This window comes from Carettochelys insculpta, chromosome 2 (genome assembly GCF_033958435.1).
Source record: "Carettochelys insculpta isolate YL-2023 chromosome 2, ASM3395843v1, whole genome shotgun sequence".
NCBI lineage: Eukaryota > Metazoa > Chordata > Testudines > Carettochelyidae > Carettochelys > Carettochelys insculpta.
In genome coordinates this window covers 122,057,720-122,080,927 of record NC_134138.1, presented here as the reverse complement: position 1 = coordinate 122,080,927, position 23,208 = coordinate 122,057,720, and the positions used below count along the sequence as shown (strand labels likewise).

Below are 23,208 nucleotides of genomic sequence, written 5' to 3'. Positions count from 1 at the left end.
TATGTAGATGTGGTCCTCATGCGAACACTGAAATCCAGGTTTGGAGTTTAATGAATAACTTGCTATCTAAACTACTTTCAGCAATTTTTAAGAACTTCCTACCTTTGTTTTAAGTGGTACACCTACCTTTGAGTCTGCCTCCCAGTTTCAATAGGTTTTAGTCTCATTTAATGTTTTTGTATTAAATTTTTATTCTTGAAAATATAAAAATACAATAAAAGTGAAAATTAATATTATAGTTTATCAGTTGCAGCTCTCTCATATCTGACTTTAGGGGCTCACTGAAAATATTAGCTCTGACTTCTATCTTAGGTTTAGTAGATTTTTTTTGTTTTTTAAAAACACCACCAAAATTTAGGCTTAAGCTATGGGAATGTACTTTAAGTTGAAATCATAGTGGCTGTGACTTTAGTATTAAAAAATATAAGTTGCAAGACAAATTGGTTAATTAAAAGCAAGGTTCCTTTCCTAGAAGGGTTCTTTTCTGGAGTCCCTTGTCTGTAACTGCATCCTCCTGCTGAAAGCATATGAATATGCAAAAACTCCTGTTTGAATCCTTCTGTTTATTTGACAGTAAGAACTTGTACAGCATATGTTGATTTATGAAAGACCAGATAAATTACAAATCACATTAAGTATTACACATCAGTCCAGTCCATTCAGTGGGAAGCACTACCTGTGATCATAAATATATTTTATGTATAGCTTCTCAATTTCCTTTTGAAAGGTTCTCTAAAAATGTACAGAGCATTCAAAATACGCAGTATGCCCTGCTTTTGTAACTGATTCCAAACTTCTAAAAGGCACATAGTTTGAAATGCACAAATATCTAGAATAAGAGGAATTGACTTTTACTTAACCCTAAATGACTTAACTCTACTGCACATATTATAGACTGTTGCATTCATAGGGTCAACACCTTCTATTGGAATCAGCAGTGCTGCAGTCGCTGTTCGCTAAAATATCCCAGTCCTCCATGAAGTTGCCCCACTAAATGCGTGAATATTTTTAGTATAGATTAGGTTGATTACAGCTTTGTTATCACTGCTCTACGGGAGCCTGCAGGCTTGTGATACTAATTGACAATTGAATGGCATAGGGGAAGAACTACTTTTGCATCAGAGGAGGTAACCTTTTTCTTTTTTAGGTGCTGTATTCCAGTTTGGAAGTAGTACTAATTTCAACTTCACAAGTAGTAGCCCAGGAGTATTTACTTTTGGTGCAAATCCTGGCACACCAGCGCCACCAACCCAGCCTTCTGGCTCTTCAGGATTTCCATTTAACCAGCCTTCAACCTTTACAATGGGGTAAGAATATTTCTAAGTGACTAAAAGGGGCTAAAAATTACTGTTTCCTCTCATTTTTTTCCATCCATGTGAAATACATTTTATGTGCACCACTAATAGAAACTCATGCTGCCTGCTGTGGGTACTCTGCTAATCAGCTGGGCAGCTACACTCATCTTACAGGGACCACAGGTAAAAATTCTAATTCATGCAAATTATAGCAGTTAATGCTGTTGTGCATCTTTCAACTTACAAATCAATCTTTATTTACAGGATTACTTTAGGGGTTCATAGGAATACCTATGAACCACCTCCACAGTAAGATAACACAGTCTGTCATTAACTGATTAGTTAGTTTTTGGTGCCAAATTTGATACCTTCTTTCTGAAAAGGGACATGCAAATCTGTGGATAGCTGTGGCTCATTTTTGTGGATGTAGCTACAAATTTTTTAGCTAGAAGTTTGTGGTGATCCCCTTTTCTGCAATATCCCTGGATCGTTTTTGCAGATATAGATGTAGATACCAATTTTGTGTACGTGCAGGGCTCTACTGATTTTTTTCAGATGTTGAGCATCCACCCTCTGATCAGGTCCTTTTTTTAAGTCTCTCAGGTTAGACACGCATCACTTTTCATGTATGAAAATTAGACCTTCTTTCATCTACAGGCCAGATGGTTCTATAGCTTGTGTGTGTCTTGTACTGTAATATCACTAATGTGGCTACTTATTTCTGGAAGCCTTCTCTTGCTGTGCATTTTATGAAGTGTGGGCCTGGCTAATTACTATCAGACTATGTATTATTGCAGCTGGTGATTTGCAAATTTCAGGATTTTTCTGGAATAATTTGCATAGAAGCATGCAAGACTTCTTTTGACCATTTCTAAATTCTTTTTGACAGGTCTAATGGAAAAAATATTTTCTCAGCTTCTGGATCTTCAGTTTCTGGGCGGAAGATAAAGACTGCGGTTAGACGTAGAAAATAATTGTCAGGGCTAATAGACAGCAACTTTCACAGTAGCTGGTGCCCTGCAGTTATTGGATTGTACCTCATGCTGGGTTTAGCTGAAGTCAGATCTGCCTAAAGAAATTCAAAACTCTGCAGTCTTTTTTCCCCCTTTATTTTGTTGGTAACAGGTAAAGTTGGTGACAGGAAGATTCTCAAGCAACATAATTTTAGAATCCAGCAATTTCTTTATTCAGACCTGGCATGGTCTGGCTATAGACATAAATATAGCCCGCACAGCAAATAGCTTTTGTATAATACCTCTTCATCTGCACCACAATGTGCGATCATTTGCGTTTACTGACGCCTCAGAATTGTAATTATATCAGTGAAGGGATTCTGTATAGAGTAGAGAATGTTGATAATGAATGATTTCAATGCTGAGTTTGTGCTGGTGTATGTGTGAAGTGAGTGAGTTGGGTGTATTGTGCACTAAAATTTTCTGATAGAGGAAGACTGATTAAAGGATGGTCCCTGCTAAGGACTTGTTAGAGCTGTAGTTCTCCATTTAATAATACGCTATTTCTTTATTACATTCTTATGGCTCCTTATCACCTCTCTCGCCTTTTTTGTTATTTTATTATGAAAGTGTAAATACAATTTTGTTTCTCTTTTTTGGCATAACAAATCTGTGAACTTGAAATTTTAATTTTGTGTGTTATGGCAATTTTTGTTTAGTATGGTCTCAGATTTTATTATGTAAATCCCATTATTCAAAGTTGCCTAAATCCATTTGGAAAATCTTTAAATAAAATTGGGAATTCTTAAAGTGAGTTTATTGGCTTTTCTGATCCATTTTTGTTTGGACCAAAAACCAGTATTGTACAAAGTATTAAGTATATATTTTTATATTTACAGAAATGGACTGTGGTGACTTTGGATAATAAGGAAAAGTTTAATATTAAAGCCATGTTTATTACAGTATGATTAACATGTAAAACCATGGGATAAATGCCATCAATAAAAATTATGAAATATTGTTTGTGGTAGTTTTAACTTAAAATGAAAGCTAAGACTAAGCATTGTGTCGATCAGAATACACGTCATACCTCTTTGCAACATTTCTACAAGTACTGAGATTAAATCATGGATTTATATTAATGGATCCTCTCTACCAGAAGTTACCCAAACTCCTCAATCCAGAGGGGCTACTAGCTGAAGTCTGAGGGCTTCACCTAACTTGCACATACATTTACATACTTTAAAAGAAAATCACAATAAATGCACATAACCCTAATACTTGCTTGTACTTTTATTTTGCTTGCTTGATTTAAAATTGCTGCTGCTTGGAGTCCAACAGTGCTGAAAACAAGTCAAAACATTCAGGGAGAGCTATAGCATACTGCACTGAGGCCTAGAGATTCTCAAACAAAGCAAGCATTTGCCACTGATCTGGCTGATAGGTCACAGAGTGCTTGCTGGCTCCTTGTTTACATGGAAGAATACTAGGAAAACAGTAAGAAACAATTGTGGTTGTCATGGGGCTTGTAAGTGGTTGACCACCATTCCCTTTGTATTTGCAGTGAAACTCCAGTGAAAGCCATTAAGTCAAGTCCTGTGGCACCTTACACACTAACTTTTTAGAGCATAAGCTCTTACAGGCAAAGACCTGCTTCATCAGATGCAGGATGACTTCTTGTTTTTGCAGGTACAGACAGACGCTACTTCCTCTAACCTTTCATACTTGTGCTCTATGTTCAGAGGTGACTTTCAGGGGAAAATCCCTATTATAGGAGGTCATCTGTTCTAGTCAGTGACTTCCCTTGTATCAATTAAAACTTGAGGCTGCTGTAAGACCAGCTGAGTTCAGAGCCCTCCTCTACTGCCAGAATTTGACTTACTGCTCACCAGTACTGTTCTTCCCTCTCCTCTCTTTCCTCCTCCTCCCCCCCCCGTGGAGTGCTAATTGTTTGTGGTCCAGAAACAGGTGGGATGAGCACCAGTGTTTTAGTTCCAGAAATGCCTATGTAGCTCACATACTGTTGTCAATCTGATTATGGGTCAGTTGAGATGAGACTGGCTTCACAGGTTACACAGTATGCAGCAGTATAAAAGACAGATGGTTTAGGGAGGAAAGTTATTCAACTGGACTTACAGCAAATCTGTTTCTGAAACTGATACCCCCTCTGTGTTAATATGTTAATGTTGCATAGGCTGGAGAGCACTTCAAACTTCTCTCATATACACCAAGCTAAAGCACAAAGGAAAATTCACTAACCAGCATCAAACATTTTCTATAATGTTCAAGACTAGAATTAGTACAAGCTTGTGCTTTAATGAAAGTTAAGTATTTTCAGTGGCTAATAAAACATTATGGCCTTAATCACTGGTTTATTTAAAACTGAAAAGCTTTGTACTTTACTAATGCTAAGTCTACACTTGGAAGGCTAGGGTGGAAAAGCCCTATTAGCATACAATTTTGGTAAAGGAGTCCTACTGTAGACAGCTTATGTCAAAGTGCACACTTATTGGTATAACTAACCAGCAGCTAGGGTGTTTTCTAACTCCTTTCCCTACCCTGAGAGAGAATGTTAGCAAAAACACTTACTGAACAAAACAAGCACTGCTGTAGCACCTTAAACAATATGTATTAGGTGATGAGCTTACAGGGGACAGACTCACTTCTTCAGAGCTGGAGAAGTGGATTTACCTCATGAAAGCTCATCCCCTAGTAAGTGCTGCAAGACTAGGTGTTCGTTGTGTGACAATGCAGAATACCTCTGAGGCTGTTTTACTGGTAAGTGCATCTCTGACAAGCTTTTCTGACCTGGCCTAGCCTGAGTTCAGAGCAGATAGTGGGCTAACTTGCTCAAGTTTAAAGCACCTCTTTCAAACAGGAGAGGTGTAGGCACAGTAATTAAGTCAAAGCAACAGGTTTTATGAAGTGTCACCAGGAAAGAAACACCCTCAAAACTACAGTGAAAAGGGAATTTTCACTCTTCCTCACTGTGGGTAGAAAATGGCCTCTGTACAGGAAGGAAGGAAATTGTAGAGTTCTTTGAGCATCCTTTCAGAAAGCACCTAGAGATGCTCTATAGCAAGGAAATAAAAAAAAAAGCACAGCAGATCTGCAGCTATCAGCTTCCTGTTAAGCAAAGCTGCACCAGCCCATCACTCTCTGTTAAGGCAACACAGGGCAGGAACCTGTGACAACTGGGAAAGGGGCTGACCCTGATCCAACTTCACAGCAGCTGCAACCCAGACCTCTTCCCCCCCACCACTGCTGGAGTGGCCAGGCTCCAGAGCAAACCAGTCCTGAGGCCCTCTCATGCACACTCTCCTTTTCCCAACCTCTACCCCAGCTCTGGCTCTCAACTCTCCCTGACTGGATGGACCCAACACAGTTGTGGCAAAGTTGTCTGGTCCAAGCGAGTTGGCACCTCTGGTCACAGTCCTGAGTCTGCCTATCAGAACCCTTCCCCCTCAGCTCTGAGCCTCTCAACTCCAGCCTCAACATCAAGCCCACAGCCTGTAGCTGAGCACCCACCCACAATGCAGAACCCCTCTGGCATCACCCCCATCCCATGAATTTTTACATGCATCAATATGACCAGTCACATCACTTCCATATTGGTACACACAAAATTCGTTCTGCTTCAGAGGTGGCAACACTGCCTTCCAGAGCTGCAACTCCCTCCAGTGCCATCAGAGATCCTCCCTTGTGACAGTTAACCTTATTAAGAAGTAAAGTGCACACTCCTAAGCAGGGAATTTCTTCCAAAAAGCTCCCCACTCAACAGCACACCCCCTCCTCCAAAAGTGGAGCTACATACACTTCCGTGCATGAATAGTTTGTCCTTTCACGCTTTTTACCTTACATCTTTCCTACCTAATGTTTTCATTAAAGTAGGAATAAAAAAACTACTCATGTACAGTAGTTTATGCAGATCTGCCTGTCATGTCAGTGACTGATTTGCCATTCATTTCATCACAGGCAGTTGAGCTATCCAGTTTTGATGATAGCATAATTTGGTCATGTTTAAATTTACAGCCAAATGTCTAAAGGCCATTTAGAAGGGATATCTTAAAAGCTCTTATTTTAAATAGGCACACAGCTCTGTATGAACTTTTTACAAAAGATACCAGAGAAGCAAAACATGCACTTACTAACAAACTGCAGCTATGACCAAGTGCTACTAGTGCCAGGGAATTTATTTCAAAACTTGAATATTTGTGGTAATGTCACTCTTCAAATAAAAAAAAAAAGACACCCAAAGGCTTAGATTTTTATTGAGGAACTGAATGGTATACATGGTCTTTTAACAACTGCATACCCTAATTGAGTCCAAACAAAGTGGCATCTTTAAGCCCTGTCTGATGGTTGAGAAACAGAAGAGGCAGTAACATCTGCATTCAAGAACTTTGTAAAAAAAAGACCAAACTGCTTTGAGAGATAAGATTAAATATACATCACACACAAAAAAACCCAAGCAGTTAACTGCAGCTATTCCCCATAAATCTGGCCATATGACTGACATCTTGAACACTTAAGAGCACAACCTTAACATGGATGTCAAGTTTATTTGGGTTTTCCCTTATTCTACAATCTCTGTTTTGCTCTGGTACAGCCTACTTCACACTGTTTGTTGCACCATACCATGTACAGGTAACATAAGTGCAAATAACATGGCCACCTGGGATATACAGAATGAATTTATACAGCAGAAACTAGATTCCTGTTCAGAAATCTTAAATTTTGGTTTTAGTTTTAAAGGTTATAAAAAAATCTTAAGAATTCAAACATGCATATCTGCCAGGAGAAGATCTAAGCATCATCAGAACAATTCTATGCTGGTACAATTAAGCTTGATATACATTCCCCAAAGAGTTTTGGGTCTTACACATTATGGCCTTAGTGATTACAGACCAAAATGGAAGTTATATTCTGTGAAGTATTTTACCTTAACTACACAATATTTCCTGTTATATTTATTACAGCTGTACCACTATCAATTTTACAATTTTGGGGAAAAAATATGCGGAATGCGCCTTCCAAAGCTGGCTCTTTTTAATACTAGTTTTTTTTCTCCTCCCTAAAAAAGCCAACCTATCTCCATTTGTTTGCAACAGACTAGTATAAGACAAACCCACTAGCTTCTAAAATTTTGTCCACTTAAGACTGTACTTTCTATGGATAGGAATCAGACTGTATAGTGCCATCATAATTTGGAGGGCAGGGAGGGAGGTGCTCTTCCAATACAAAGCATGCCTAATTTGCAATGGATTTAGGTTTGGAAATCTGGGTCTCCAGCTGAGAAAGCACATCAACTCCTGGAGCAGGAGGCCTGCAGTCCGAGTCCTGTGACCCAGGGCTGAAATCCTCAGGCTTTGGGTTTGGCCCTGAGCAGTGGGGTTCTGGCTTCAACCCGACTGCAGCAAGTCTAAGCCAGCCCTGTCAACTAGGGATATAAAACCCCATTCAATTAACTAACTGATTGGGGTGGGGGGCAGGGACGAGGCAGGAGATGGACGGGGTGCTCTACATCCTTATTGTCAACCCCATTCAGAGGGGGTCATGATCCACAGTCTGAGAACTGCTATAAACTGATCTGCAGTTATAAGCAATAATTTAAAAATTACAGTGTGTAAGTGGAAAACAAGCTTACAAGAAGCAGAGTTCTCTTCTGAAGTAAAACAATATCTAGTAATGCAAATGAACATACATCTATCTAAAGCCAACAGTCAATCTTTTGCAAGTAGTAATCAAAAAGGTTAAGCACCGCTGTAGTGGAAATTAGTTTAACTTCATTCTTCCTTAACTCAGAATACTCTTTCCATGAACACTTCTATAACGCCCCTAACATACCAAACAGTAAAATGCTCAACTATTATGAAAGTTGATAGTGGCATGTACCTTCCTAAATTATTCTACCAATTGTAGAAATACTTTTATTCTATATTTAAATTGCACATTTTAAAATACTCTCCCACAACAATCCCCAGCACAAAGTACATGACAGGCTAGAGTAATTGCTGCAACCACTTGTCAATATTTAGTCCTAAGCCAATGACTTACAGTATTGTGGCATTTCAATTCACTTAAAAACAACTGACATGTAATTAAGTTAATAATGAAAGGTAGCCTTGGCTTTTCAGAAACATCTCTAGTCAATATTACATGAAGAATAAACACAAATGATCAAAGTTACGCATTCATGTGAAATATCAGCTTTCTTTATGCAACAATAGGTGTCCAAGTTATTCTCAAGGCAGAAATAATTATGCAGAGTTTTAAAATATAAAGCAAAAACCAATCGAACTTATCTATGAAGTTACAGCCATAATTTGTGTTCTGCCCGATATAATCTACATGCTGCACGTGAACTCCATCTATCAGTTTTTACATAGTTTATATGCAACAACTTGAGGGGTAAAAAAAAGTTTTCCTCCCCCAACAAAAGGGACCAACAATTTTCATCTTTATCAGGATCAGTACTGTTAAATGTATGGCTCTGAAGTTACTTAAACCTAATTCATAAGAATACCACAGTAACTTATTCTTTCCACAAGCAGTAGTAACTTAATTTACTTCATCATTAGGATAGTCATAAATAGTAAGGGACTTAATGCTTCACACAATCATGCATAAAACCTGCCACAATACATGTTAAAATAAGACATTTAAAGTAGTAAAGGAATACAATGTTGGAGTGAAGAAATCCACTAAGACGTTTAAGGACTGATACCCAACCATGCACAGTGCATTGGTTTAACGGACACATTATTAGCTAGATGTTTCCCTCCATCCCCCCAGAGAAACACTGCAATCACCTCTAGGGGGATATTTCTCTGTTCTGTAAACACCAACACAGACCACAACTACATTCTCCATCTTAATGTTGCCATAAAATGATCAAATTTTAGAATGTGATGTCAATTATTTCCTGGCATTTCCTTTCTGGAGCCTGAGAGAAATGGTTCTTGATAGATATAACCAGCTTCCTTCCTGTGAATCTAATGTTAATATTTCTCAAACTTCTTTGGCATGTAAGAAAAATGAATACTTTCAAGATAATCATGGGACCCATACTGGAATGGCCCATTTTGTTTAACACCTGTATCAGTCTCCAGTTTATCTGGGAAATCAATACCAATGGTCTTCTCTATTTTTCCTTTTTAAACAAGTTCAAAAAAAAGTTTGGCAAGCTGGGCATCTTTTGGTATCATCGGATTCCATTTCTTCTTACTACAATAGTTCCTGCTACAATGTCATAAGCTGTTCTGTTGTGCTGAAAAAACAGCAATGTAATGAATGCAGGAAAAAAGGAAGCAATAGAAAAATTCTTGATCAAGGCTCGTATTGTAGACCTAGAATGAGAAGGAGATCAGTTTAATTTTTAGTCCCTGCCCCGCAGCAGTTTTGTCACTGATCAGTACCTCAAATTCATGCAGCACAAAGAATCACATGGATTCAGAGGTAAAAGTGCGCCATCTGTTTAAGTGATTAATCAGTAATTGATTCTTGGGTCACAAACAGAGCAGTTGGCATGGTCTGTTAAGAATCACTGCCAGAATCACAGATTTTAGAGCAGGGGTTAGCAACCCTTGGCACAGGTGCCAAGGCTGGCAGGTAAGCCAGTTTTCTTGGGCAAGTGGGGCAGGAACTCAAGGTCCTGCCACCATGAAGTAGGAAGCCTGCTGAAAGCCATGTCCCCTGTGGAATAACAAAAGACTACCTAATCCTATCAACCACAGCTTAACATGATAGAGTTCTGCATCTCAAATTTATTAAAGAAGCAGTTCTAAGTAGGACTATTAGAGAGTTTACAAAGTATTACCAGCATTTGGATAGAACACAGATGTCCTGTCTGGGCTTAGTCCACTCTAAGCTGCACACTGCAGACTTCAGAACCTTGAACACCCATTCTGCAACCAACCCATATTTAAGAAAAAATAGATCTCCTCATTCTTCAATGGTAAGAGGCAGACCCCTCATCACTAAGTATGTACAACAGATTTCTGGCAAAGTAATCTTATTTCAAATCATGTAATTGCAGTCATTAATTTGCTAAACATACAATTAAATGATGAATACTTACGCTGTTATACTAACGTTGGAGGATGGAATCACTAACACACGATTTGGTGCAATGAATACAGAGGTATCACATGTTACAACTCGAAGTCCAAGCAGAAATTTCCCTGGGGTTGCCCCACCAGCTCCCCAAATACAGATAATCTGCAAGAGAAATCAAACTATTTTATTTCTGCAATCCATCATTGTGGGTTGCCCAAAAAGTATAGAGCTTTATTAAGTCAGATTTGTAAACAAAAGCAATCCAAATGGCACAAAAATCTTAATAACTTTAGTATACTGAATATTTAATTCACATTTATTCTCATTCATTAAATTTACTTTCACAGGCTAATTTTAAAATATAAGGTTTAAAGCTATTTTAGCTTGGTTAATAATTACCTGTGTTTGGTAAATTGTGTGAAGAGCAAAACAAATGTAACCAGTCCTTGAAGAATAATTGGTTCAAATGCTAAAGAAGCAAGTAAAACTAACAAGATGAGTTTTGTGAGGAAGCTATTCTTGAAATACAGTTAAGAGAACTCACTAATTAACAAAAGCTTGGTTCTAACAGACAAAAAAGGGTTGTGTTGTGATGACTTTAGAGCAACCTCTAATATGCCATCATCATTTTAAAATATAGGCCTGTATAAAGAGATAGATGACCAATCAATACTATCTTTCACATCCATAAAAATCAAAGGAAAAGACCTTCCCTGCCCTATCTGGTCTTAGCCAAAGTGAGGGAAGACCAAGGAAAGTGCAGGCACAGACTGCCCAAACTGACACTGACATTACTGGCTTGTTATACTGTATAAATAACCCAGGCTTGCTAAAGATAGTTGTCATTCCCATCTGATCATGATGGTGCCAGTCAAGATGAGAGAGATGTTGTAGGATGGGCCTTTTGACAGTGTTCTGATCAAAAACTTAGTTGGCTGCTGTGGTGATGTACTGACTGCTTACTCTTTAGATTTTTAGCACAACTGTATAATTGGGCCTTTGCATTTAACAGAATTTATGGTTAGACTTCCAGTAATACACAATTTAATGTGTTAGACTACAGTTGGTATATTAGTGTTAGAGAGGGACTTCTTAACCAGCTCCTCAGGTTTTGAATGCTTCTGATAGCCATAGAACATTATACCTAGTTATCCAGTTGGTAAATTAGGATTTAATATTCATGACTAGTTACCTCATAGAAGCAGACTAACAACCTGTAGATAAGAGCCACTACCATCATTTTCTGCAAGTCTTCCATGGATGTGTCTTCATCTATTTCTTCTATTATATAATGCATAGCAAACTTGGAAATGTCCCTGTACAAAAAAAAGACTTCAACAAATGAGCCATTCCAAAATCCCACTGCATTTGACCTTCAATATGGTATCCGCAGCCACCACTTCAATTACCCCCTCTGGAATCTACACTGAAAGATTACGCTGGCATAGCTATGTCCATCAGAGATGCAAAAAAAAAAAAAATCACCCCTATATAAACCCTAGTAAGAAGCAGCTTGTTGACTTGGCCCCAAAGCCCAAGCCTACACTACAAAATTATGTCAACTTAGCTTATGAAGGCATGCAGCCACTGAAATTATTAAATCACATGTGAGAATTAAAATCAAACTTGGCTGTATGTCAGGAGTGTGCATCTTTACCAGAAGTGCTTGTATGGATTGAACAGGCAGTGTGGGGAGGGTGCTGGGGGCCAGTAACAGTCAACATAAGTTGATGCAGCATCAGTGTAGACACTGCATTGCTTAATTACATAAACCACAACTATGCTGCTTACGAAGGTGGTGTTACTGAAGTGGAAGAGAAGCACACAGTCAAGAGCCAAATTTGAAAGAAGGCATTTCTAAAGTGAGGCTGCATACAACCTTGCCATATAACATACACCAGGCAATATGCTTTAACACCAGAAGGGACCATCATGATCATCTAGTCTGACCTCCTGCAAATTGCAGGCCACAAAATTCACCTATCCACTTCTGTCACACACCAATAACGTCCAGCTGTTACTGAAATCCTCAAACCATGATTTTAACATCTTCAAATGAGACAACCATTTACTTGTTTAAATCTGTAAGTGACCAATGCCTCATGCTGCTAATCTGACACAAGGAAAAATTCCTTCACAGTCCCAAATATGGTGGTCCACTGGACTTCAAACATGTCAGCAAGACCCAGCACTCAGACACCTGGGTAAAAAATGCACTATAGTAACTCAGAGCCCTCCAGATCTAGGTTCTCACCACTGGCCATTTAGAAGTCTTTCTGCTAGCAACTGCAGCATGGCAACATGCCACTAAACAATATCACCACACCATCCTCTCCATCAATTTATTAAGAAGTCTTGAAGCCAGTTATTTTACATCCTCTGCTTCCCTTGGAAGGCTGTTCCAGAAGTTCACTCCTCTGATGTTTAGAAACCGTTTGTCTAATTTCAAGCCCAATCTTGCTGATATCCAGTTTCTCTCTATTTGTTCTTATGTCCACATCAGTACTTAACTCCTTTAGCTCCCTGATTTAGCCCTCTGACGTATTTATGGAGCGCAACCTCATCCCCCCCTAGACTTTGACTAGCCAAGCTCTTTCAACCTCACTCACATAAGGCAGGTTTTTCATTCCTCTGAACATTCCAGCAGCCCTTCACTGCACCTTCCAGTCTGAATTCATGTTTCTTAAATCTGGGAGATTAGAACTGAACACCGTATTCCAGATGTGATCTCACCAATGCCTTATATAATGGTACTAACACTTCTCTAGCTCTACTGGAAATACTTCATCTAAGGTATCCTAACATCGCATTAGCCCTTTTCATAGCTGCCTCACCTCCTGGTTTATAGTCAACCTGTAATCAACCAATTTCCTCCTCCCTTGCTTCCACCTGAACACGAACGCCCCCGCCCCCAACTTAATAGGAAAAAAAAAATTTTTTTAAATAAAATCTTGCGCTTGTTCCTAAATTTCGTCACCCTTCTATTGCTCCAGTTTTGAAGGTCATTCAGATCTTACAGTATGATATTGTCAAAACGGAGGAGGAACAAAATACCTCTCATCTATTTGTCATCTGTAAATTCTATTACGGTACTCCCACTTTGTGTCATGCTTATTAATATAAATGTTAAGATTGTTTCCAAGACTGCCACTAAGGAATTTTACTAATAACCTCACTCCATCCCAAGTTCACTATTCAGTATGACCCACCAGTTACTTAGTCATCTTAAATTCCTAACTTTTCCAAATTAGGAATTTCCCATGTGGAAAGGTATCAAATGTCTTACCGAAATCCATACAGATCAGACCTACCACATTGCCCGTGTCTTAAAAAATAAGTTATCCTCTCAAGGTTGATCCATCACTCTTTTGTAAACCCCTGCTGTTTTTTACCTCAGTGACCTTTTAACCTTAATGTCCTTAACTAAACTTTCTTCCAAAATTTGTTGCAAGACCTTGCATAAAACCAAGGTCAAACGTCCCTGCAGTTTCCCCAGACCATTTTGTTTATTCTTTCACAGAAACAGGTACTACATTAGCAATTTTTCAGTCAGTACAAACCCTAAATTCATTACAAATCCTTGCTATTGAGCTTTCAATTTTATGTGCCAGTTCCTTTAATATTCTTGGACAGAGATCCTCCAGGTCCCATGATTTGGTCTCAATAAAGGGGCTGGAGTTTTACTTCCATTTCTACTCAAGTATCCTCTTTTCCATCAGCCATCCTGCCAAAAACTGAGGGAAAATATTTGCTTATCTCAGTCCATGCCTTGATTATCCTTACGTGCCACCTGGTCCTCAGTGCATAGCTGTCCCACTTTCCTTTTTCTGTTTTATTTATAGGGCTATAAATCCATAACAAAATTCTATTTTCCTTGGCAAAATCCAGATCTGCTTGGCTTTCGGCAGACCATTTTTCCCTATACTTTCTGACGAAGAAGTAGCCTTTTGTGCTGATGCAGTCTATCTTTCATTGCTTGTAGGCTTTCCGCTTTCTCTTAACGTTTGAGATGCTTGCTCATTCAGTGTGGTCTGTAACTTGTGGTCTGTAAAATTCCAAACCTTTTCACATTCAGATTCTTGAGTTCTCCACTCCAGTCCACTTTCATAATTCCCATATTTTTCAAAGTTAGTTCTTGTGAAATCAAGAACCATAATTTACTTTAAAATAAATTAGCTCATTAGTTGTCCCTTATAACCCACTCATCTGAGGACTTCACAACTCACTAATACTACATCTATAATGGCATCACCTTTTGTTGGATTAGTGACTTTCTGCTGCAGAAATCTGTCAGTTATCAATCACATCCAGGAGAACCTGAGCCCTACCATTTTTAGTAGCACTATATCTCTCTCTCACTAAGAAATTAAAGTCTCCCATAACAACAGTACCTACTTCATTAAAGAGGTCTCTATCCATATCCTAATCAGATCCTGGGGATCCACAGCATATCCTAAAGCACTTTCCCTGGGGAGCCTCTCATAGCTTTCCTTCATCCCCAAAATGATTTTGACCCAGACTGTTTTATCCATTCCATCATTTCAAATTTCTTTACAGTTTACATTCTTCATTAATATACAGTGCTACTCCAACAGCTTTACCTTTTCATTCCTGAACAGCACATGCCCCTCAATCATGACTATTATTCCACCATGTTTCTTTTATCCTTCTGATAACCACATTCACTTCCTGTACCAGTAGTCCTGGTGCAGGGGTGTCCAGCATGTGGCCCATGGGCCAAAATCTGGCCCACAGAGCCTTTTTATCTGACTTGCAGAGCCAGCAGTGGCACCATGTTTAACAGGTGTCCGCATGGCTCTTGGAGCTGGACGCAGTGTAGCTCGGCTCTTGGGACTCTGGAAAGTCACCAGAGGTGACGTGTAGAGTGCCCAGCTGGTGGGGGGAGGTTAGCAGGGGAGCAGCCGTTTGGGGCTGCGAGGGGTTAAGCCCAAGCATGTGGTGGTGAGTTTGGGGCTATTTTGTGTTCAGCTCCTAGAACATGTAAAACAATTGCCATGTGGCCCCTGAAGAAAAAGGGTTGGGCACCCCTGTTCTAGCGCCTCCAGCTTTTTTTTAATCCAGGTTCCCTGCACTGGTGTACAAACATCTCTATTGTTTCTCCTTGGCTTCACCCACACTCTTCACCTGATCAGGTACGCTTGTTCTACTGTTAATATTGCCTACCTGTTAACTATAATAGCTTTCATGCAAGCTTTCCTCTTAATATCCATTCTCCTACCCAACTGCTCTTCCTTTCTCCGATGCTATGTTCTCTTTGATTTTAGAGACAAGATTAGATGACCATCTCCCAACTGCCTCCCCTGGAAGAAGGTTTCTATCAATACAATTAATTTTATTTGGGAAGGAGGTATTTTTTTTTTTTTTACACCAACAGAAAAAGCTCTTTCAGCATAGGCTGCATGTGCAGCACTCTACCTCCATAGTGCAGACATATTCCTAGCACTTGCATCACTGAGTGCTGTTTCTGAGCACAAGCTATATTTACTGCTTTAACCATGTCGGTTGAACCTCTCTAGTCTGCTAACATCCATAATCCGGCATGATTCTCGTTAGACATATGGCCACACCCACGATAAGTGGTCGAGTTCCTGTAGTTCCCTCCAGTTTGTTTCCAGCCACCCATCCTGGCTCTCCATGTTTTGGGCTGTTATTCAGTTCTATTTTACCCAAAATGTCTTCTAAAAGCCCAGTAAGCAGTGGAAGCATTTGTAATGCTGCTAGACAATACTCACCTTCCATGGCCCAGCAAATTCTCTTGTTTAGCACCAGCCAGGTCCCGAGCAAACTGGACAAGAGAGGTTCAACTTGTACCATATAGTTAAATGATAATATCTCATAGCATGGACACAGTTACAGCAATGTTAAGCTGCTTTATACTGATGAAGCTATTCCCACACAGTAAGGAGAATATGCTATACCAATACAGGGCACATTTATACTGATTTCACCATTTAAAAAAAGCCACTCTCTAATGCAAATGGAATAGTAATACATACCTAAATGTCAAACTTGCATACTTCAGTCACGTGCATCTAATATACAGTTTAGGGATGTTAACATTTAACCCGTCAACCTCACCCTAAAGAGAAGAGGCTTACCGGTTACCCTTAACCAGTAGGGGCTGGAGCATTTAGACTGAGTGCAGAGTAGAAAAAAGGTTTTTCCACAACTAGGATAGCAATAGTCTCTACAACTCCTAGTCAAGATCAATACTTTTTGTGCTACATGCTCTGCAAATAAGTAGCTCAGCTACCCATGCCTTGAACAGTTTATTCTACTTGGAGAAAAATTACAAAGATCCAAGCAGGTGAGGACAAGAGAACAAGCGTAAGAAACTGAATCATGCGGTTACATAGTTTAGCTATGTTGCAGTTCTGAGATTCTAATTATTGTATTTCAAATTAATTCACCTTTCCAGTAACTGCTACACATACAGCCCTCACTGGTTGGCTCTCATAAGTATCACAGCAGAAAAAAAGTCTGGAGAGAGCAGCGGTCTAAGGGTAAATCCAGCATTCCAAGCATTAGTGCATGCATGGAAAGAACGAAAAATGCTTGCAGAAGCAGACAAATCAGCTTTTAAAATTTGTAAAATGTGTGCAGCAGATAGGTGAACAAACAGTTAGAAAAAGCCAGAAATTGGGGGGCGGGAGTAGTCATCTGTGGCAGACTCTCTCCATTCTTTTATTTTGCATACTTACTAAAAGAACACTTCCACCTCCTTACAGGTCATTTCAGGGTTAATGCGTCCAGTTCATTATGCCCCCTTCATTATTCTAGATTATGTCTAAGTATGTTATCCTGACTCTACATACACACTTGCAGGATCTGGTACCCCACGTGTTGAGCTGAGAAGCTGTTCTGAAATGCAATATCCTCCAAGGAGCGCACAAGAGAGATTTTACAAGAAAGCAGCTCCAAACCCTTTGAAAATGTGCACATCCTGACTCATAATACCTTACACATCCAGGACCTTTTATGTCTGGGTTAGCAAGTGGATCTGCCATAGCATGCAGTTTGCTGCCCTTCCACTCCTTTCTGCTCTCCCTTGCCGGGGGGTGAGGGGAGGTGAGAGACACTTGAGGCTCACAGCTCATCTTGCTTCTGAACGCATGCAGCATGATGTTAAGATGGGGCCCTTGAGAAAACAAACTAGCCTCTGTGCCAAAGCCCTCTGACACAGAACCCTAGGCAAACGTTGCCATTCCGGCCTTAACATTGCTGTCCTTTCTACAGGTTCAAAACTAGAACATCTTCAATCTTATACCAGCAGCAAATCTCTTATCCAGAACTGCTAGCAGCAGTTAAATCAGAAGTGGCTTGAAGACCATATCACCACCATCTATGTAGGCTCTAAGAGTCTTGGAGATTAAGTAAGAAAACCCCATCTCTGCGCCTACTCCTCATTTGGCATCAACTTTGGCTCTATCTTCTAGTACTTTTGTAGTGGTACTGCAAGTCCACGTAGATGCCCATCAAGAAAAAGAAAGCAGATCTTTCTTTAAGAGGGGTATAGTTAACCCTTTCCTCCTATTTATTATGAACCAGGATTTTGGGCTCTTGATGAACGATCACATGAACATGAGATCCAAGTAAGAGGAGTGTTCCCTGCAAGCTGAGTACTTGGGTAGCCACCCAAGAGAAAGTCAAATGCCTCCCAACACATTAACAGAACACCCACAGCCACTCATACCTAGCAGCATGGATATCTAATGGTGGTGTACATCTGCGTAAGTCTCAGTGCACATAACACAATATATTCTACACATGGTTGGAGAAAGTTAGAGGGAACGCTGCTTGGATGCATAGAAAGAGTAAAATCCAGCAGGATTAGGAAGACTGCACTGTCTCTATTTGGCACTGTTGCAACACCCACTGGAATAGTATTTTTAGTTCTGATATCCACAGTTCAGGGAAGATGTTGTTAAACTGGAGAGGATTCAGAGAAGAGCCAGGAGAATGATTAAATGATTGGAAAGCATCTCTTATAGTGAAAGGCTCAAGTAACTCAAACATTTAGCTTAACCAAGAGAAGGTTAAGAGGTCACCTAATCAATCTACAAATACCTACATGAGAAAATTAAATAGAGAGCTCTCTACCCTAGCAAAGGTATAACAGGATCTGAAAGCTGACATTAAACAATTCAGACTAGGAGCCACAAGCTCAAGTTTTTAAAACCGTGAAGATGATAACCATTTGAACAATTCACCAAGAGTTGCAATGGATTCTCCCTCATTAATAGCTAGGCTTGAATGTTTTTTTTAAGTTTTCCAGTTCCAAAAGAAATTAATTCAGGAGGTCACACTAGACAATCCTAATGGTCTCTTCCAATTTTATAAGTCTATGAATGTTCTGATTCAACACGTTCTCAAGTAGCACTTGAAGTTACATTTTACAGGAGTATGGAAAACAGTCAAGGTTGATAGGTTCCACATCAAACATATCTTACCCCTTCTTCCCATACTAAAAAACTGCAAACAGGTGTTTTGTTAAGTAAATGCATCTTAACCTTTTTTGAAAATAAAATAAATCAAATCTACACAAATCATTGGTGGAGGGAAAAAGCCTTAGAATACCTCAGTTTAGTTTTTCAAAACAGAGCATGTGAGTTTTTCTAAAAACCTCTAATATTGCCTCTTAAAAATACAAGCTAGTTAAAAACCACATTCTTACCAATTGAGTGCCAACTATTAAGTTTATTTAACAAAAAAAAGTTAACATTTGAAAGCATTTCTAAGCATGTACAAGTACCTTTTAATAATACACGTAACTGTGTAATGCATCACTTTATTAAATATCTATTTTAATAGACAAAAAAGGTTAGGGCCTCTTGCCAATTAAGCTTCCATCATGTGCTTATCCTCTGTGCAAGCCCAGCTGCTCCAAAATTTACTATACATAATATTCTTCAAGACGAAGAGCGAAAAGCTTTATATAATAATGCCTTAAATACAGTAACTTACTTTATTCCATTGAGATGCATAATACTTAAGACAATGGCTGCCTTTATAAAGAAAAGAATAAAGAAATCCACCATCTCTGCTATAAATCTGTGCGCCAAGGATGGGATAATATATTCCCGACCTGTAACAGAAACAGTTAATTACCCAAAATTTTACTCTGCTAAAGCAATTTATAAATTAAACTTGCACATTCTGTACAGCACAAACTAATCTACAAGAGGAAACATTAAAATGGTATTTTATGTTGTCCCTCTGCAAGGAACATTTTCAAATCCTTAATCCAACCCGGGGAAGGCCATATCCTTTCTAATTAATTACCTCCTTCAAAAGTACTTTAATGCTATGGGAACTGAAAGACAAGTTGCCTACTGAGTAACATCTTTGAGATTGCTTTTCCTCATCTAATCCTAGCTGTTTGAGTTACATAATTACTCCTAAATAACTAGACAGGTTTCCCCCTTGAAGAGGTTACTTTGTATAGTGTACCTTTTTGAATTTTATTATAGCTACAAGGGAACTTGCAGGGTCCCCCCCCACCGGGATTAAAACTTCCTCCTTCCCACCACTCAGTCATTCTATCATGAAGACATTAGAAAGAGCTGACCACCAACCCTGTAAAAGTAAGGCAACTATCTCAAGTCAAGTTCCTGAAAAAAAATCAAGATATCCTAAATGCCAAGCCACTCTTGCTCCCCAACACAACTTAAAAAACCACACACAACCAAAGCCAAGAAATTGTCTATTTTTTAACATCAAGGAAGAAAACAAGAATTCCTATTCACTGTTTGACCAACATATAGCAAGTTACACTACCATGAGCGAACAGAAAAATGAAAATGGGTATACTGATTTAATTGGCCCTAGGGAAAGAAATGCAATCATTTTTAAATGCTCCGTATTAATCTTAGGTGGCAGTAGTAATACGACAAGAAAGATTTTTTTAAAACAAAGTTTTGAAAAATGTCATTTAAAAGTACTGTAGTGAGGCTGATTCTCCACATTCTATCTCCTCAGCAGCATTTACAGAAGTGCCTGTATGAAACTAATATTCAAAACAATTTAACTGAAAAAATATTCATGCACCTGACCACGTGGTTAAGAAAAACACATTTCTTAAAATTCAGACAAATAATTTGGAGAAATAACTCATTACTATTGTACGTCTTCCTTCACAAAATATTTCAACCTAATCTCTCCTACGAAATGAGATATCTCATAAGGCATTCACAGAAGCCACACAAATGAATACTAGCCATAACAAGTTGATTTAGAGGATCACAAAACTCTCTGCCTCCATGTTCTTGTTCTAAAAAGGCAAGCAGAGGATTGATTGGATAAGAAGGGCACTTTAACATCTGCTTCTGTGCATCTTCCTTTTATGTCTGTTTAATTCACCATCAAATTTACTCTCATTAACGCTTGAAGAATAGCAAAACAAATAAAGTTTCTATTCCTGCACTGTCACCATTGTCCAGTAAATCCTAATTGTACAATCTTTAACCAAAGATGATGCAAGAATGCAAAGAACACAACTGGACTTCCTAACCTCACAGAGCATACAGTGCCAGAAGATAAAGAATTAACATTCTAAAATGAGTATGTTTAATATGAAATTTCATGACATGGAACTGCTGATTTTATTTTTCTGACTATAGCCACACTAATAATTAAATGTATTGACAACTGGTTAAGAGAGTGGTTAAAAGAGATAAACATTATAACTGTGAAAGGACCTAAACATGATAGACTTATACAAATGTTTCAGAATTCCTGTATCTATTAAAGAGGATGGTGTTCCTAATAGAATATTGCATACACTATTCTTTGAGAATAACTATCTATGCTGCACTAACAATAATTCTTTTATCGCTTCCATGAAATTCTGATTGACTGTGGTCATAACTATCCCTAGGATTCAAAAATCTATTTCAGATGCCAACAGAACCCAAAATACCAAGTATCTGTCATTCCACACTTTCCTTCCTTAGGCGGTTAAAGAGAGTATCATACACTTAAGCACAGAGCCACTAAACAATCTGAATAATATCTGTGTTTCTATAAAGCCCTTTTAAGATTTTCACCAAAAAACAAGCAGTCCTGTAACACCTTAAAGATGAACAAGTTTATTTATTAGGTAATGAGCTTTCATGGGTAAGACCCACCTCTTCAGATTTATTCATTACCTAGTAAATACATTTGTTCATCTTTAAGGCACTACAAGACTGCTTGGATTTAATGAAGCTATGAACTAACACAGCTATCCTTCTGAAACTATTTGAAGATTTTGAGAAGCATTACAACCTTAACCTCTAAACCTCATCATTCACAGGTCCCTGTAGCACACATGAAGAAAATGAAGCATACAGATTAACTTTGCCTGCCCACCACAAGGCAGTGACAGGGCTTTAAAGGACATACAGAAACCTGCACTCCTACTCCAACCACAATGCTAGACTTCTGGCCCCTTATAGGCTTCCCGATATTTTTGGAGAAAAGTTTTTGTGGGCAAAGACCTGCTTAAAATTTTGTGGGCAAAGACCAGGTCTTTGCCCACAAACGCTTATGCTCCACAATATGCTCGTCTGTAAAATGCCACAGGACTTCTTGTTATTTTTGCAGATACAGACTAACTCGGCTGCCCCTCTGATGCTGCTAACATTAGATTGGAAGATGTAAAACCTGTGAAAACTGAAGCAGGGCTCTGCACATCCCGTCCTACACTAACGTGGGCCAGTCCAATGAGAACTGCTATTATTATTATTTATGATTATTACTACTACTACTCCCACCTAATGCAGGGCACTGAAAGCTCCCGACAGACAAACCCGATCCCCGCTAGGGAGACAGCGTGGCGGAAACAGTCATTTCCCATCTGCCGACCACTTCAGGAGCTCGAGCCGGGGCTGCCGCTGTAACCCTCGGAGAGCCGCCCCCAGCCCCCCGCTGCCGCCCCTCGGCTCTCCCCAGCCCCGCACCTCACTCCCCCTCACCTGCCGGCCGGCCGCTCTCCCGCGGGGCGCTGCTGGCGGCGGGGCCGGGCCTGGGCAGCGCGGGCGGGCGGGCGGCTGCCGGCCAGGCGGGCGGCGCGGCGAGGAGGTAGCATGGCCCGTAGTAGGCGGGCGGCGGCGGACAGGCGGCGGCGGCGGCGGGCGGGCCCGGGCTCCCGTAGGGGGCGGCGGCGGCGGCGGCGGCGGCGGCCAGCAGCGCGGGGACGCCGCTCTGCCAGCTCCAGTAGCCGCAGTACGAGTCCCAGAGCCACTGGTGCACGCGCCGCGCGTACTCCCCCGCGCTCAGCGCCTTGGCCTCGGGCCGCTCGCCGCCGTCAGCCGCAGCCGCCTCCTCGGGCCCGCCCGGCTCAGCCTCCGCCATCACCCCAGCCATCGTCCGCCGCCCTCCTTCTGACGCACATATGCTCGTACTGACTGCGCCGGCGCAGGGAGCCGCCACTCGGGGGCGGGGGGGGGAGGTGAAAAAAAGCGCAGGAGAGCGGTTCCCGTGCCCCCTCTGCCGGCGCGGAGATGGTACCGCCCATGCGCGGACGAGACCGCTCTGTAGGGCACCTCTGGGTCTTAGGGTCCAAGCGGCTCCCCTCTGCCTCCTCCAGGGAGAATCCAGGTCAGTGTTGCTGGAAGTGTGTTCTGTGGACAGCTCAGCGGGTGTGCAGCGAGCGTTTGGAAGAATACAGTGTGGGTAGAGAATATATCTTCTGTTATTAAAAGCAGATGCAATGTTCCTTCTTCGTTGCTATGACAGCTGATTAAATCACTGCAATTCGGTTTCCCTGTATATATGACTGTCTGGGTGCTCCCTGGTCTCAAAGCGCGTGAGAAACACTGATGTAAAGTAACAGGGACAAACGCTGCCAGAGCTGTCGGTAGAGTCTGTGAAAGATGTAACCCTCAATTCAAGTGGTCATG

General features: G+C 40.2%; 2 protein-coding genes across 4 annotated transcripts in view; one reads left to right on the top strand and one right to left on the bottom strand.

The window, feature by feature from the left end:
* Nucleotides 1–3,268, top strand: part of NUP153 (nucleoporin 153) — a 63,273-nt gene extending 60,005 nt beyond the window's left edge. For all 3 annotated transcript variants that reach the window (XM_074987655.1, XM_074987656.1, XM_074987654.1), the window contains 2 exons: nucleotides 1,148–1,307; nucleotides 2,185–3,268. In XM_074987655.1, coding sequence (XP_074843756.1) covers nucleotides 1,148–1,307; nucleotides 2,185–2,269 — 245 coding nt within the window. In that variant the 3' untranslated portion in view covers nucleotides 2,270–3,268. The remainder of the gene's footprint in view (nucleotides 1–1,147; nucleotides 1,308–2,184) is intronic.
* A 3,235-nt stretch (nucleotides 3,269–6,503) lies between these two features.
* FAM8A1 (family with sequence similarity 8 member A1) lies at nucleotides 6,504–22,688 on the bottom strand. The gene is made up of 5 exons (XM_074987657.1): nucleotides 22,282–22,688; nucleotides 19,292–19,412; nucleotides 11,499–11,622; nucleotides 10,329–10,468; nucleotides 6,504–9,597 (listed from the first exon to the last, which is right to left on the bottom strand). Exons 1-5 carry the CDS (start codon nucleotides 22,670–22,672, stop codon nucleotides 9,453–9,455), a joined length of 921 nt encoding a protein of 306 aa, XP_074843758.1. The 5' UTR covers nucleotides 22,673–22,688; the 3' UTR covers nucleotides 6,504–9,452.
* Nucleotides 22,689–23,208: the final 520 nt, after the last annotated feature.